This window comes from Pinus tabuliformis, chromosome 8 (assembly GCF_031772625.1).
Source record: "Pinus tabuliformis cultivar Carrire ecotype Pingquan chromosome 8, CPIR1, whole genome shotgun sequence".
Classification (NCBI taxonomy): domain Eukaryota; kingdom Viridiplantae; phylum Streptophyta; class Pinopsida; order Pinales; family Pinaceae; genus Pinus; species Pinus tabuliformis.
The window spans coordinates 1,778,370,258-1,778,388,691 of record NC_142294.1 but is presented as its reverse complement, the minus strand read 5'-3'; the positions used below and the strand labels follow the sequence as shown (position 1 = coordinate 1,778,388,691).

At 39.2% G+C, this 18,434-nt stretch overlaps 1 protein-coding gene across 1 annotated transcript in view; it reads left to right on the top strand.

Annotated features, from left to right (window-relative positions):
* The window catches only part of LOC149243308 (CBL-interacting protein kinase 5-like), a 163,488-nt gene extending 146,795 nt beyond the window's left edge, over nucleotides 1–16,693 (top strand). Inside the window, exon 2 of the mRNA XM_089371173.1 lies at nucleotides 15,822–16,693. Coding sequence (XP_089227299.1) covers nucleotides 15,989–16,693 — 705 coding nt within the window. The 5' untranslated portion in view covers nucleotides 15,822–15,988. The remainder of the gene's footprint in view (nucleotides 1–15,821) is intronic.
* The last annotated feature ends 1,741 nt before the right edge of the window (nucleotides 16,694–18,434 follow it).

The following is an 18,434-nucleotide window of genomic DNA, read 5'->3' as shown; positions in this document are numbered from 1 at the left end:
CTTAGGCCATATAATCACAAAAGAGGGGATTGCAGTGGACCCTGAAAAGATAAGGACTATAATGGAATGGCCCGTACCAAAGGATGTGGCGGATATCAGGTCCTTTATGGGGCTAGCTAGCTATTATAGAAGATTCGTGGAAGGTTTTTCAAGGGTAGCATACCCTATCACCTCCTTACAAAAAAAAGGAACGGTATTCAAATGGACCTCAAAGTGTCAGCGGAGCTTTGAGAAACTTAAACATTTACTCACCACCGCACCCATCTTGAGTATAGCTGATCCTAATAAGGATTACGTGGTATGTACTGATGCGAGTAAGGAGGGTGTGGGCGGTGTATTGATGCAGGAAGGAAGAGTGATCGCGTACGAATCAAGAAAGCTAAAGGAACATGAGCAGAAATATTCTGCCTACGACTTAGAATTAGCAGTCGTTATACACGCACTGAAGATGTGGCGGAATTATTGTTTGGTCAATTTAGTGTGATCTAAATTGCTATTTATAATGTCAACCCGGGGTTCGTAAACTGACGAAGTGAAGTGTACTGTATGTACTAGATAACCAATTCCTTAGTCTTTTGTCGTTTTTAGTTTTTTTAAGTTTGTTTTTGAATTTATCTTTTCCTACTGTGAGATGATGAAAAGGTGATAAAGCAAGTGAAATGTGGATGATTATGGTGATCTCTAAGTGATTTTCAAAACTTAAAAGAAAGAAAGATTTTTAAAATAAATGCAATGAAATCAATTCTTCAAAAGAAATAAAGACATCAAACAATGAACTATGACATCGGCCCAGTATCTTTGTTGCTGAATGAAAATGAAAGTGAAATCTACACTAAATGAAAAGTAAGAACAACTAATCCACACTATTTTAACTCTTCAACTCAATCTTCCTTGTGAAAAGATATCATGAAATGTTAAGCAATGTGAAATCTAAAAGAAGTTAAACTGCATAAAAGAAACTAATCACACTACTTTAACTTTCTTGACCTTCTGCCTTTCAGCTTAATGTACCCTGTGAGAAACAGTCATGAACAAGTCAAGCAATGTGAGATCTAAAGCAAACTAAATCAAGCTATAGTGAGTGATATTCTGGTTCCTAATAAAGTTATTTGATTATAGAAAGGAACCGTTAGCAGATGAATAGCATGATATCTAAGAGCAGAAAATAAATGTGCTACTCAAGGAAATGACAGTACTTGAAAATCAAACTTCAGAAAACAAGAGTCAGCGACAAAGACAAGATGATCTCGTATGCCAATAGTTATGGAAAGAAAAGGTGAAAAATTGCCCCGGGCTGCCTAAGAACACCTGCAAAAACACTGATCAGTTGTAACCATAAAAGAGCAGCAACGAAAATGTAAATCAACAGAAATCAAAAGCTTTGTTATGTACAGCTAATATACATGATGAAATAAAACGCAGAATTTAAATGACAACTGTACAGCTAATATACATGAACAGAAATAAAGCAATGCAAAAAGTGAAAAGACAACTGTACAAGGTCTCAGTAAGCAGGGGCCCTCTGCCACTTTAACCAATTCAACGAACAGCTACACGCGGAAGTTTAAACCAGTCTTCTCATATATTAAACAGCAACATAAAAGTGCAGTGGGGAAATACAACAGTCTTCAAATTACATTAACAACGATTAACTTGTACAGCGTTCATGGATGCATTATTTATAAGGAAAGAAAGCTAAAACAGATTAACTAAATCTACGCTATTAACCACGCTGCCAGAGACACGTGAATCCTCCTCAGCCCGGATCTAGGTAACTGTCATCATGTTTATTAAATCCGAGAGGTATGGCTGTTGGATTTGCGCTGCCAGGATGTCTTCATGGCTAAGGATTGTGCCACGTAGCTTCACGTGCTAAAAAACAGAGCTACGCAGAGCCGTGCCACCGCTGGACACTTCCGTTGACTATCCTTTGCCCCTAGTTTGACCGCGGGCTTTTATGGCCGTGCTGGATGATCTAGAGGGACACGATCCATGTCCTTGACTCCTGTAACTTGCCCATGTGGCTCATTTCCTGAGAGGACACCTGTAGCATGGTGTTTGACAAAACAGCTGCGGAATCCTGTGCTGGCTGCAGAAACCTGGGTCAGCTGCGGAAACCTGTATCGGCTGCGGAAACTGAGAAGCTTCCGCAGCTGTCTGAGCAAAATTCTAAACCAAACAACAGTCATCAGCGTAGTTAGAAAACCATGTCAAAAGCTCATTTTTAAACTAAAATACAATGATTTAATCAACTTGGTGGATAAAATGAGTGGAAAAGAAGGCTGAGAGGGTGTATGGGAAGGTGCAGGTTCGAGGCTCAACAATTATCTCTTGGGGAGAAAATTTCTGTTGTTAACAGATCACCACAGCTTGACAAATTATTTCAGCGAACCTACCTTAAATACGAGGCAAGCCCGCTGGGCGGATTTTCTAAGTGGATTTGATTTTGAAATTAAGCACTTAAAAGGGAAGGAGAACCGTGTAGCCGACGCATTGAGTCGGAAGGTGCAGTGCTTGTATGAAATTTCGTTCAGTAAATGGAAGAATTCCTTGTTTGAAATGATAAAAACAGCAGCAGATCAAGATGCTGAATACCAGCAAATAAAACAGCAGGTACAACAACTTTCTAGCGGGAAAATTCAGCAGGGATATGAATTAGATGATGCTGGAATGTTGTATTATAATAAGAGGCTGTATGTACCTAATAAAGATGGTCTTAGGAATCTGATTTTGGATGAGTTTCACATCAGCCACTATACTGGACATCCAGGGTACCAAAAAATGGTCACCGCACTTAGAAAAGAATATTATTGGCCAGGAATGAAAAAGAATGTAGCTGAATACTTAGCACGGTGTTTGGAGTGTCAACAGATTAAAGTGGAGCATTTGCATCCAGCAGGGCTACTACAACCTTTACCCATTCCAGAGTGGAAATGGGAAACTATTTCTATGGATTTTATAACCGGTTTGCCTCGGACAAAGAAAAACAATGACTCCATTATGGTAGTGGTAGATAAACTGAGTAAGGCAGCACACTTTATACCTGTGCAATCCACTTATAAGGCTGTGCAAATTGCTCATATTTTTATGCAGAATGTGTTCAAACTGCATGGACTTCCGAAAATAATAATATCTGATCATGATGTAAAATTCACGTCAACTTTTTGGAGAGCATTGTTTACTGAAGTGGGAACACAGCTGAATTTCAGCACAGCCTATCATCCCCAGACCGATGGTCAAACAGAATGAGTGAACCAAGTAGTGGAGGACATGTTGAGAGCATGTGTAATGCAGAAACCAACTCAATGGGAGGAATATTTACACCTGGTTGAATTCGCATATAATAATGGATATCACACATCAACACAACTGAGCCCCTTTAAGGTCTTGTATGGGCGGAAATGCCGCACACCCTCAAGCTGGGGTGGACCTGAGGATAAATTAAGATTGGGACCAGAAATGCTCAAAGAAATGGAAGACATGGTAAAAAGGGTGCGTACTAATTTAAAGGCTGCTCAGGACAGACAAAAAAGCTTTGCAGATCGGAAAAGAAGGTTCAAAGAATATCAGGTCGGTGACCATGTTTTTGTGAGGATCCAAGCCAGAAGGAGCACCCTGCAATGGAGCGGTTGTGCCAAACTTGCTCCTCGTTATTTTGGACCTTTTCAGGTCTTGGCAAGAGTGGGGCCGGTGGCTTACCAACTCGCCCTGCCAAGCCATATTAGGATCCACAATGTCTTCCACGTTTCTATACTAAAAAAATACGTTTACGACCCTAAACATGTGATCAAATGGCAGGATGTACAGGTAAGAACTAATCTGGTTGATCTAGTTAAGCTTTTATCCCAGGCAGGAAGTGACTGGAATTGTTGTTGATTGCAGGTCGAACCGGAAGGCGAGGTTCTGGTCGAGCCACTGAACATTCTCGACTGGAGAGAAGTGCGGCTGCGGAAGCGAGCTATTACCCAAGTTAAAGTGCAGTGGCAGCACTATGGGCCTGATGAGGCCACTTGGGAAGACGAAGAGCTCATTAAAAAGGCCTACCCGGAATTGTTTATGGAAATCATACATCGGGACGATGTCCAATCTCAGGAGGGGGAGATGTGATGACCCTGGAAAATGTAAATATTGGAATTTTACTGTAGTAAGAGATAGAGTTGAATGACTGTTGTTCTTTTTAAAAAAAAAACTCTAATCATATTATTTTATTTGTGAATTAAATATATATTGGAAAATATATACTTCTTGAAATGTTGGCAACCTCTGAAAGGAGGATTTGAAGAAGAAAATCAGTTATGAAAACTGAATGAAACTACCCTCCCTAATGGGGAAAGTCCTCGAAGGGAAAAAGGGGCAGAGACAAAAAAATTCTGGGCTGTAGAGACAGACAGAAGGAGGAGGAAAAACAAGCTAGTTAAGTCTGGTAAGGACCAGATAACCAGGCACAAGGTGCATGTATCTTGTTGAGGGCTGTAGGCCTGCAAGATAGCTCGGGGAGAGATTCCAGTCTTAGCGATGGGTCTCAAGGTTGGGTGGACAAGAGCAAACATGGATTGCAGGTGAACTTCTGATGCATATATATACAACTCTAGCGAACCATGTACGTATTAGTATTTGAAGGAAAATTAGTTCAACAATGAATGTTGACCATACTGTTAGCTAAATTTCCAGTAGTTGACAGTGCAGACCATTACATCATAAAATTTCCCATTGATATCATATTGTTGTAATATATTTGATTCAGGCAAATATTACCATTTAAATGTCAGATAACTGTAAAAGAGAAAACCTGACACGCTAATGGTAGTTCAACAAAAAGAAACATATAAACAATGAGTCGGACCAGAAGCACTGCGGTGGATATCCGAGTGGTTAGTGCATTAAAAGAACGATTAGGCTATCTTTTATTACCTTTGTTATCCACCATTAAAAGAAGGAATGTAAAAGGCCTCAAGCTACTTTTTTTTTTAGACTGCCAGCCAGGTTATCCTAACCGAATACCCGCTGGACAAATCATCTAAATATACATTGTGAACATAGTTTAGAGTTTAGAGACTTTACGAGTCTGTGACAACAAGAAAATTCACTTAAAACTGAGAATTAGTAACATATAACCAAATGCCATCGAAAAGGTAAATATTACGAAACAGGTTGCTTTAACAGTGAAACAATTACAGTTAACCGAACGGTACTGAAGAAGTAAATATTTCGAGAATGATTAACTTAAGAAGAGATACCAAAGGAACACAAGCCAAATTTAGTTTCCCTAGTATCCATTCAAAGGACAACAAATGCAACCACAGAAACTGCTTAAACCGTGGCTATGGACACGGCAGCGTAAGTAATCACATGTATGCACGTACATTCAAAACAGGTAATATATATATGTATACTCTGTAACAATCCAACATTTCTATTATAACTTAAGCTCAGTAACGGTAAAAACCCATATGCTGGTAATACAACATTCCGTAACTGTGTAAGGAGTATATAAACAAAAATGAGTAGCAAGGAAAAAATCAACTACCATTCCTGAGGATAATAGCATTATGTGGTAGCGGAAGAACCGAAATACATACCATTCACAGGATTAGACGTAACAACTAACCGAATCAGAATGGCAAGCCAACAATATCGGACTGAGCATACTGTAAGTATGAGCGGCATGCCATTTAACTATCCGAGGAAAGACCAGAAGCGAACCAACAATTATAGAGCAAGTTGTAATAAAAGCGATGAACTGAAAGAGCAAATTGAATATATATTCATTAAATCTAAATAAAAACACCCTTCGACCAGAGGGGTCCATACACAGCGGCCAGTTCAACAGCGGCCTCATCATTTACATATAACAGTGGCATCTGAATGACTAAACATAGGAAGACAAGGTTGCCTTCGAATAACTCAACCGCTGTACAGGGTTAAGGCTTATCCCGCGCAAGGGAAACCGCCTGTTCCTCATAACCCAACAGGGTAAGCCGGAACATAAAGACCTGGGAATATGAGAAAACACATGCAAGTCATGAGGACCTCCTCTGGAATTCTTCGCTTGGAATTTAAACAGCCGAAAGCCAGTGAACATAAGAAACAAAAGAAGAAGGCGAACAAGTATAAATCACAGCCGTTTCAGGCACATCAAGGAAAAAAACCCTCAGATTTCACACCAGGTTTTAGGGCCGATCTGCTTACCTGGCACGCGACGGAGAAGGTCGAAACATTGGGCTTCGTCAATCCGCAAGCAGAAAGGAGGCATTGCAACAATCCTTACCTGCACACGACAAATATCGAGGGACAACAGTCAATAGATGCATACAATCTAGCAGTAAACCTCATGATTAAACGTGTAGGAATTTACAGGGTAAGTTCCTCAAGAAGAACACCAAAAGGACACCGCTCACAACCAGATCACAGATCAATACACCAGTATTTTGACGTGGTTAAAACCCTTAAAGAGGGAAACAGTCCACGGCCTGTGCCAACGTGGCTACTACAGGCAATTTATTAATCAAAGAATGAAAATTTACATAAGCTTCTCTCATGCACGGATTACCCGAACAATGACCCTCCATGCGCTTTAAATAGAACTCATGGACCAATCGGGTGTCATGCCACGGATCAAGTGTCGGTAATACCGAGGAGAGAGTGAACCGTCGGATCACTACATATCGTGACCGTCGGATTGTAAGTTACAAAATGTACAACGGTAAAGAAACACACTTTACCTAACTCTATACCTAACTCTACACTAGACCAAGTTGAACTTAACTATATCCTATGTGTCGGAATATCCTAACATCCCCCCTTAAGAACAACTTGGGATAGGATTGAAGGATTTACAAATATGACACAATAGGAGAAGGAAGGAGGCACTAGAGCCTATCCCCCCTTAGTGACAACTTCCTGAACTCCAAGCATATATCGAAGTTTAGTGAACTTCGCCTCTGTGAGAGCCTTTGTGAAGATGTCTACAACCTGATCATCTATTGAACAATATTGCACTTCAAGAACATGGTCATGAATGAGCTTTCTGATGAAGTGCATGTGTAGTTCAATGTGTTTGTTGCGCTGATGCTGGACTGGATCTTTGCATAGCTGAATGGCACTTTGATTATCACACCAAAGTGTGGTTGGATGCTGCTGCTCAAAGCCAAACTCTGATAGGATCTGACGAAGCCACAAGGCTTCCTTACTAGCTTCCACGGCACCACGATACTCTGCTTCTGCTGACGAAAGAGAAATGGCAGCCTGTTTCTTACAAGCCCATGTAATAGGTCCTGAACCAAGAGTGAAGACATAACCGGCAGTAGACTTCCGATCATCAGGGTCACCAGCCCAATCAGAATCAGTGAAACCGACTAATAGAGGAGCTGCTTTGGCACTGTAATGAATCCCAAACTGTACTGTACCTCGAACATAACGAAGTATTCGTTTAGCTGCTTTCCAATGACTTTCACGGGGGTTTTGCATAAAACGAGCAACAAGGCCAACAGCAAAGGAAAGGTCAGGACGAGTATGGGTTAAATACAAGAGTTTTCCTACAAGTTGACGGTATAAGGTAGCGTCAACTTCAGGAGAAGTACAAGAGACTGAAAGTTTGACTCTAGACTGAAAGGGAGAAGGAGCTGGCTTACAGTCTTCCATGTGAAAATGACGAAGAATATCACAAGCATACTTGGACTGGGAAAGGGAAATACCCTCCTTGGATTGCAAGACTTGAAGACCGAGAAAATAGTGTAAGTGTCCTAAGTCTGTCATTTCAAATTTCTTTTTAAGGCTGGACTTCACATGGTTTATAAGGTTGGGATCACTACCAGTAAGAATAAGATCATCAACATAAAGAACAAGGATGATAAGAGAGTTGCCCACTTTCTTGGTGTAGACAGTATTGTCAGAATAACACCTAGAAAAGCCAGATTCTAAAAGAAAGCTATCCATTTTGGCATACCAAGCCCGAGGAGCTTGCTTGAGACCATAAAGAGATTTCTTAAGTCGACATACAAGGCTAGAGTCTGTTTGGATGAAGCCAATGGGTTGTTCCATATAGATTTCTTCATGCAAGTCCCCATGCAAGAAGGCAGATTTAACATCCATCTGATGGACTTCCCATTTTAAAGAGGCAGCAAGGGAAAGAACAAGGCAGATAGAGTTCATTTTGGCAACAGGGGAGAAGGTTTCAGTGTAGTCAATGCCTTCAACCTGTGAAAAGCCCTTAGCAACAAGACAAGCTTTATGTTTATCAACTTTCCCATCTGGTCCATACTTGGTTCTGTAAACCCATTTACATCTAACAAGTTTGCATCCCTTTGGTAGAGGAACAAGATCCCATGTATCATTTGTCAACAATGAATGATATTCTTCATTCATAGCTGCTTCCCAATGTGGATGGCCTGAAGCTTCTGCAAAAGTGTCAGGATCATGATTTACTGGAGCTTGAGCCAGTAAAGAAGAGGCTCTTTCAAACTGAGAACGTGTACGTCGCTGATCTGTAGGATCACCGGCAAGATCACCCGCTGCATCCCGAGTAGCACGGACCCATCTTGGAAGTTGAGGATCCTGAGAAGGTGGGGGAGGATTGTCATCCTCACTTTCATCATCTGAAGAAGAAATGTTTTCAAAAGTAGAAGAGATAGGAAGAGGTGGCACATCCGCCGGACTAGGCTCGCAGGCCGATTTATTTTCATCAAATTTTACATCTCTTCTAATGATAACATTTTTGGACTTAAATGGAATAAGTCTATAACCTTTTACATCTTCAGAATATCCAACAAAAGTACATTTCTCACTCTTAGGTTCTAAAGCTTTATGCTTTTCATCTGGAATATGGGCCCATGTTTCACTTCCAAAAACACGAAAGTGACTTACATCTGGTTTAATGGAACTCCAAGCTTCTTCTGGAGTGAGATTCTTTATAACCTTAGTAGGAGTGCGATTTATTATATAATTTGCACAATTAATTGCTTCGGCCCAAAAACTAAGACTGAGTCCTTTAGATTGCAGCATACAATTAGCCATTTCCTTTAAGGTGCGATTTTTCCTTTCAGCTACACCATTTTGTTGTGGAGTGTATGGAACAGTATGTTGCATTTGAATTCCATTTTCGGTGCAAAAGTTGATGAATGTGTTTTTAACATATTCTCCACCATTATCAGTTCTTAGCTTAAGAATTTGATGTCCAGATTGTTTTTCAACAAAGGCTTTGAAGGCCAAAAAAGTGTTAAATACTTCGCTCTTGAGTTTTAAGAAGTATACCCAAGTGCGTCTGGAGAAATCATCAATGAAAGTTAAGAAATACTTGCAGCCAGAGAATGAAGCAACAGGAAGTGGACCACATAAATCACTGTGCACAAGCTGTAAAGGGGCTGAGGCGTGCCAAGAGGCACGTTTTTCAAAACTGTCCCGATGATGTTTTCAGAGTACACATCCGGAACAAACACCATCTCTGCAAGATACCATAGGAAGACCTGTCACCATATTTTCTTTACATAGATGCTGAAGGGAGCGATAGTTTAAGTGACCAAATCGCTCATGCCAAAGTTTGCTCACTTCATCATTATGAGCAACAAATATTGAGGGAAGATTTGATGACCCAAAGTTGTGAAACTTGTACAACCTTGTGGAATCATCAGCAATACTAGTAGCTAGAATCTGTTTAGGATCTCTTAGATCCTTGATTACAACATCATGAGGTGAAAGTTCAACAATTTTACCTTCACCTGAATGAGTTATCTGATATACAGATAGAAGGTTGCAGGATAAGGTTGGAACACATAATACATCATTAAACTGACCATTGTCTAGATGAACAGTTCCAGTCCCTACAACATTAAGAGATCTATCATCACCAACATATATATTTTTGGTGTTACAATCATTTAAAGAAGAAAACATGGCTTTGTTTTTGGCCATGTGATAAGAGGCTCCAGAATCAATGAGCCACTCATGAGAATGAGAAGAAGAAGATACATTTAATGCATAACCAGACTGAGATGATTGACAACGACATGCAGAAAGTGCCATTCCTGAAGATGAAGTTGAAGTTGAAGTTGAAGAATGCTCCACATGGATGTTATGTTTCTTCATTGCGGCTTCCAAGGCTTCCATCTTCTTAAAGCATTTAGATTCTAAGTGGCCATCTCGATTACAAAAGTTACAATGTCTATCAGTCTTCTTCCATTTGTTTTTATTGGTCTTATCATTTTGCTGAAATGATCTTTCATTTTGAGGGTGAGTTTGCTTAGGACCCTTGTTTGGTTTAGGACCATTCTTTTTAGGATATGACTTCTTAGGATTCTTTGAATTTGGTTGCTGCTGGGCGGCTAACGCTTTCTTGGAAGAGTTTCCAAGATTAAGAAGACCAAGGTGTAAGAGTTTTTCTTGTTCTCTTATTAAAGAATCACAAAAAGAGTCAAAGGAAGGGGCCTTGTAGTCTTTTCCCTGACAAATGAAAGCTTCCCTTGTAGAATGGAAGGTGGAAACAAATACAGAGTAGGCTGGTCCCAACTTAGTAAGGATGGAATAAATAAGGTTACTATCTTCTTTCTTAACCTTAACACCTTCCAAGAGATATGTAAGGGTCTTGAATTTGGACAAGAAATCTTCAATGCAAGAAAAATTATTAGGATCCAATGTAAGCAACTCATTTTCAAGTTGATGGGCTCTAATTTCATTTTTAATCCCAAAAACTTTAGTGATTTGTTCCAATGCTTCATAAGGAGTCTCAAGTTCTGCAATATGGAATCTAAGATCAGGAGAAATAGACATCCCTATCAAACCACGTGCTTGATCTTGTCTATTTTCCCATTTTGCAGCCTTGTCTTCATCTTTTGGTTTCTTCTCTTGGTCTGTGGCTATTCTGTAGAGACCTTTACTTCTAAGTAAATCTTCCATGTAGGATATCCATTGGAAGTAGTTAGTGCTGTCAAGAATGACTTGGCATGGACTTTCCATTTTTTTTTAAAAACTGAAGCTGAAGATGCTGAAAGTAAGTGTTCCAATGGATAGATCTCGAAAAATTAGGCGGTTTTAAAAAAAACGGCTCTGAAAAAGGCTTCCGGATGAAGAAGTTATGGCTTTTTTTTTTAAAAATTGTTGAAGTTGCCGGCAAAGTGCGCGAATGTGCGGAAATGAAAAAATCCGCCCCCACAAAATGGAGACTTGAACCCAAGACCTCTACTCTCTTAAAATAGCTTTGAACCAATTGATCTATACAAAAAATTTGAGAGAGAGAGAGAGAGAGAGAGAGAGAGAGAGAGGGGGGGGGCCTTGGTTTGCGTGCTTGCCTTGAGAAAGCTCTTTTTCCCTACAAAACACAAAACACAAAACCCAACACGGACATGCAAAGAAAATGAACCTTATGGCTCGAAGTTAGCTTTAGCCAAAAAACTAGATATTTTAAAAAAATGAACCTTGCGGCTCAAAGTTAGCTTTAGCCGAAAAACTAAATATTTTTCTCAATGTTTCTGATTTTCCGAGATCACACTAAGGTGCAGGGAAAAGAGCATATGCATGAGAAAAATCCTTCCTTTCTGTTTCTGATTTGCCCAGATCGCACAGAGTCGTAGGGCAAAGAGCATATGCAGAAATGAAAGGTATATATCCGGTTAAAAAAAAAGGTAAATAAACCGAAACTGAAATAAGCAGAGAGAAAATAACAGTAAACTGCAAATAAAGACTGTATACCTCCAGATCTTAAAAATGACGCAGCTAGGGCTATCAGAAACCTTTTCGCGTGAAACGAAAGGGGTTCCTCATTGGAATAGATGCTCCGAACACAATAGAGCAGTCCTCTCGGCCCGAAAGCAGTCAGAAACAGCAGATCTAGGAAACGGTAGTCGAATGCAGTTCTACCGGCTTCAGATTTGGATCACCAACGGACGCGGCCCTCAAATAGCTCTGATACCATGTAGGAATTTACAGGGTAAGTTCCTCAGAAAGAACACCAAAAGGATCGCTCACAACCAGATCACAGATCAATACACCAGTATTTTTGACGTGGTTAAAACCCTCAAAGAGGGAAACAGTCCACGGCCTGCGCCAACGTGGCTACTACAGGCAATTTATTAATCAAAGAATTAAAATTTACATAAGCTTCTCTCATGCACGGATTACCCGAACAATGACCCTCCATGCGCTTTAAATAGAACTCATGGATCAATCGGGTGTCAAGCCACGGATCAAGTGTCGGTAATACCGAGGAGAGAGTGAACCGTCAGATCACTACATATCGTGACCGTCAGATTGTAAGTTACAAAATGTACAACGGTAAAGAAACACACTTTACCTAACTCTATACCTAACTCTACACTAGACCAAGTTGAACTTAACTATATCCTATGTGTCGAAATATCCTAACAAAATGCATGCAAAGCTTGTGTCGAATTCCCGGAAATAGGAGATAATCTGTAGCGAAAAAGACCGTGTCTAATTTCAAAACAAAATATATTACTTGCACAGTGTCCCTGAAGAATAAGCATAAGATCTCGGAGCTGTTGATGAAGCCCAGGGGAGGCGATAAATGAAAACGGAACCAAGTGTTAAGAGACCAGAGAAATCCCGAGAACCATTCCAGTACCAAATGAGCCGCGAGCAAAGCTCTAAGGGTTTATGAAGAGCCTCAAACCCTTAGACGTTTCCCTGCCCTCAGATCTGGGCATTAGATCTCCACCGTAGGAAAAGAGCGGGAACCCAAGGCGTGAAGGCCGAGGGTGCGAAGATCGGCGAGTCACATGGCCAAGCGGGTGAGCCAGGCCACCTGTTAAATCGCTGTCATGAAAACTTAAATGCCGCCAACAACTCAATGCCGGAAAAGGCTACGGGTCGGACAAGGCATGCAATCCGATTGTCGTTTTATTACACATGTAACCCATGCAATCGAGCCGAACCATAAATCAATAAACCGTATAGATTGTCAAACAAATAAAACGTGTCCAAATCATATCACCTCTGATTAGCTATAAGAAAATGATAAACTATGCGCAATAGTGGTTACGTTAAAGGTCATGTAGGTGTAATATAATTTTACCATTTAAAAAAAAAATTCTTTTATGTATTTACATAGGGATGTGACAGAATCACTACTTATCTATTTCCCTACTTTTCTTGTAAATATGCACGTGTTTCCCCTACGTGGAAGGTCTCACCACCCAGCCATGGATCTGGCAATTACATCTAGAATCCCCCTCCGAGCTCTTCCAACTCCTGACAGTGGCTAAAATAGCTTAGTACCTTGGGCATCAAGACTATGTCCAGCCTCAAGTCTCGTACCTCTCGGCTGTTATCCAAGGTATTTTTCCCACTAGCTAATTTGTCCAGCTCCAAGAAAGACCATTCACAACATAATCCCTTCTACCACTTTTACCCCAAGACCATTCACAACATAATCCCTTCTACCACTTTTACCCCAACGCCTCAGGGTTCTGTCATTTTCCTATTTGAAGGAAAAGATGGGGAATTGCTTGTAACTGTTTCAGGAGTTATTTTAACTGATTCCTCAGTTCTTTTACAAACTGATCAAATTATTTTAATTAATAATTAACAACATATGTTCTGGCTTTTCAGCGTAATTGTTTTAACAATCCAGGTTAAAACAAAACAAAATTAATAGTAATAAGTAAAACTTGGTAAAAATAAATGTTGGTGCATCATTGAGTGTTACATTTACACTTAAGAAACCTCTTTCTTTTAATAGATCTATTCGATTAATTTTCATGTGTTTTTAGTGTATATTAAATCTCTCTATATAACTTTAAATGATTGTGACATATATACTATAATAAGATATTTAATACAATTATTTGTTCAATAATATCTTCATCAACCACTCAAATTGATTTTATTAAAATTTTATCCTACTTTTATACTCATCATATAGATTTTAAGCATAGTTTATTTGTGAAAATGTATTTATCAAATATCATGTTAATCCTTCTACCGTGTGGTAAACCTAAAAGTCTTTGGAGATATTAGTTGATCCTGACAACATTTTGCAATTCTATGGAATAGGAAGTCGATTGATATCAAAGCCTTAGCATGCTATTAAGGGTGAATTCGTTGAATATTTATTGTAGTGCTGTAATATTAATAATTAATAAATGGCTTATAGCATCAACAAAGCATGTTTTAGCGGTTTGCCATAAGAAGTTTAACAATAGTAAGGATGACAAAAAGTTGTGATGAGCGGTTGCCATAACAAGTTTAACAATATAACAATAGTAAGGATGACAAAAAGTTGTGGATGAGACAATTTCTAAAGTTTTTTTTCCAAGTTTTGATATTAATTGTTTGACAATGAGATGACAGTGTTGTATTACAATTTGTAAGGTCTTTTTTGCAAGTTTTGATATTAATTGTTTAATAATGATATGATTGTGTGGATGATAACTTGTAAAATTTCATTTGTAAGTTTTGACATTAATTGTTTAAGAATGATATGATTGTTTAGATGGCCACTCTTAAGGTATCTTTTCCAAGTTTTGAAATTATTTGTTTGACACTAAAAACATATTTAGCAACAGATGGGTAGAAAAGAATTAAAGTCTAATAAATTGAAATTGTACATGTTATTAAATTTAAAATTTGTTCTTATATTAATAACGCTGTATGCCATAAAAAGTTAATGATCATATTATATTAAAAAAAAAATCTAATAAAACAACATTATTCTTAAACAAAATATTTAAATATTTTGAAATATAAAATGGAAAAAAAATAAAATATAGAAATTACTTTTTGAAAATAATTACCCAATTTTTTATTTAATAACATTAAAATTTATTTAAAAATCTAAATCATAATGTCATCAATTTATCTAACTAATAATATTAATATTAATAATAATTTTATTTAATTTTCAAAATATTTTTTCTTTAAAACAATTCATTTCTCAAGAATAAAAATTTATCCGTTTTCTCAATAATAAAAATCTACCCTTAAAAAATTACAAAAAAAGGAGTTTGGCCCGCCTAAGATTAAGACATCTCCGAACTTGGACATCGAAAGGAGAATAAAAGGACAACCAGAAGCATACAACCATTTGTGCCCAATTTTGTTAGTAAAATGTCTTATGAAACGTGTTCTAATTTGGTTAATATTTAAAAATATTTTTTAATAAATAATATAATATAATAATCAATTAATAAACAGTAATTATTATTTAATTATTGGTACCGCTTCTGACTGAATTAATAAAGTAATTATTATTTAATTATTGGTATAGTTTTTTCTGAATCAATTAATAAAGAGTAATTATTATTTAATATGGCAAGGATTTTTTTAATCTAAATTATAGTTGTTAAATTTCAAAATTTTAGGTGTTTTAGACATTTTTGATGGTGCTAAATCCATTTCTATGATAAAAACAAGATTCAAACACTGCCTCTACCAGATTTTTTGAAATTTTTTTAACCAGATTCCAACTACTTTTGACGATCAATTCCTCCACCTGATTACGCCACTCATTTTAAAATTACCGATTCTTTTTAATTGATTCGAAAAAAAACTGACATTTCATTTCTCGATTCCTCGAAGTCGGTCATAAAAGTTATTCAAAGGCATTTATTTTGGACGTTGCAGAACAGAGGTATGAAAGTGACCGTAGTGACCTCATACGATTCACATAAAATCTTCTATTTCTATGGTTTAAATATCTTGATACCATTAAAAGTTAACCCATTTTCTTAAATATTCAGCATTCATAATCATATAATTGAAAACGACTGATACAGAATTTATAGGACGCTCTCATCACATTTGCTTTAGAGGTACCAACTACCCAGTTCCGCTTATAGAATATTCAACTACCTTTCTAGGAAATGAAAACACAGGTCTTGGCTTAGAAATGGGATACAATACATGGAAGATGGCTGAGCTACCGGATTTATGATCCTTTTTCTCTGAGCAGAGTGAAAATAAAGGTCTTGGCTTAGAAATGGCACATGCCCAATACAGGGAAGATGATTGAGCTTTATGATCTTTTTTCCTCTGAGCAGAGATGAACTTCGCGTCCAATATTCTGATGGGGAGGTACGAAGTAGGGCGGTTGCTGGGGCAAGGCTCCTTCGCCAAGGTCTACCTCGCCAGAAACCTCGAGACTGGGCAGAGCGTCGCCATTAAAGCCACGGACATAGAAAAGATCCTCAAGGGCGGGATGATTGAGCAAATTAAACGGGAAATCTCGATTATGAGATTGGTGCAGCACCCCAACATCGTTCGGCTCTACGAAGTCATGGCGAGCAAGACCAAGATTTACTTCGTCATGGAGTACGTTAGAGGCGGCGAGCTCTTCAATCGGGTTCTGAAAAAGGGCAGATTGAAAGAGCGGGAAGCGAGGAAGTATTTTCAACAGTTGATAAGCGCGGTGGATTTCTGCCACAGTCGAGGGGTGTACCACCGAGACCTGAAGCCGGAGAATTTGTTATTAGACGAAAACGGGGACTTGAAGGTAGCCGACTTTGGCCTCAGCGCCCTGCCGGCGCAGTTCAGGCAGGACGGCCTTCTCCATACGGCATGCGGCACGCCGGCGTACATCGCACCGGAGGTCGTTTCCACGAAAGGCTACAACGGTGTGAAGGCCGACATCTGGTCTTGCGGCGTCATACTGTTCGTTCTCATGGCGGGCTACCTGCCGTTCCAAGGCGCGAATATGATGGCCTTGTATAAGAAGATCTACAAGGGGGATCCACAAGTTAAAATTTAAAAAGATCAGTCCCTGCAAAATCATACGCAAATTTTCTGCAAATGCCTATGAGCTACAGTTGCCACCAGGGATCGGTATTTCTCCCATTTTTAACGTGGCAGATCTGTTCCCTTATGTCGCTGATCCGGAAGACAATACAGCAGCAAAGCCACCGCGGGACACCAGTTGTGAGGAAAGTTCATGGATGAGACAGATGCCAACGGCACAACCCCTTAAGATCGACAGGATTATTGACACACAGGTAGCTAGGCGCACGCGCAGGAAAGAATATCTGTGATACTTGATCAAGTGGAAGGACCGTCCGATAGAGGACAGTTCGTGGCTCAACGCAACGCAGATACAGAAAGCAGGCTATTCTGTCGACGACCTCATGGAACGGAGCCATGACTTTTTGCCACCCCGGGAGCCTGATGCAGGAGCATCCAGCTCCGAGGAGACAGAAGGTGGTTGACTGTCTCGTAGAGAGAACAAGAACAAGCCAAAGACTACATCCATAGCTGGACAGGTTATTAGACTTGTCATTGTTTTCGATTTTCTTTATTATTTGTTTCATTTTCCCAGAATGTCGTTAGAGACCATAGAATTACAATTGTGAGTTGTTTTAGTTTAGGAGATAAACAACAGTTAATTAACATTTTTGTAAAAAGAAACTGGTTGGAAGTTGTACAAGTTTTGGTTGGACAGTTCAACCGAAAATGGAAGCAGTTATGCTTATCAGGTGTTAAAAACAGAGAAAAAAAAATAGTGAGGGGAGAACCTCCGGCACAAGAAATGCACAGTAAAATAAATCCTCTGTAATACAAACAATCAAATATTTGCTTTGCCAACAAATGATCCACTGTTTATTATTCTATACGCATTCATATTTCTTTCTGTATGTTTTAAAACGCATTTGAAACGACAAGCTACCAAGCTGTAACAGGACACGAGAAGACCAAAAGGTGTTGCTACAGACAGCCATACCCAGCAAACAAAAGTGAAGAACCATTCAACTGTCGCCGACAACAACCAGGTACCGAGAATATAATATCTGTTTCATTTCATTTATAAGTTAATGTAAATACAGAACACAGTGGGGAAAAATAGTTTAATGTGATTCACCACATAATCACCGTCTGTTACAAACAAAGCACACTACAACATTTTTCTGAGCGGATAGCACCCGCCGAAGAACAAGCTCTTTCAAGACGTAGCCATTTAAATTAATAAAACAGAGCAGGGCTATACGAGCCACAGAAATGCAGAAGGAAGCACAGTAAACTACGACTCAAAAGTTGCAACCATAACAGAACCAGAACCAAGACTTCCGAATCCTCCATAACCTAACAACTGAACTATGGTCGGAAAGACTCTACCCATTTTATGAGACTGGTTGGGTTCGAGCTGATGACCGAAGATTGGGAGTGAGCAAACCCTTGGCGGCCAGCCACCTTAGCAACCTGCAAGTGAAAGTGGACGAGGGTTAGTGCAGAGCACGGGAAACGAAAGACAAGTTATCGCAACGGAAGAATGAAACCATGAAACCCCACAGTACTTACCAGTAGTTGACAAGGCGACCCAGCAGAACCGAACCCAACAAGCCAAGCCTGAGACCAGGAGCGGAACCATAAGAAACTTTGTCAGAAGTGGAGGCAGAGTAAAACATAGAACCGTGGCTTACCTTTGGAGGCGAGGACGAACGCACCGAACCGGAAGCGCCGAAGTTGAGGATAACCTGTCACAGTTACAAGCAACTAATTAT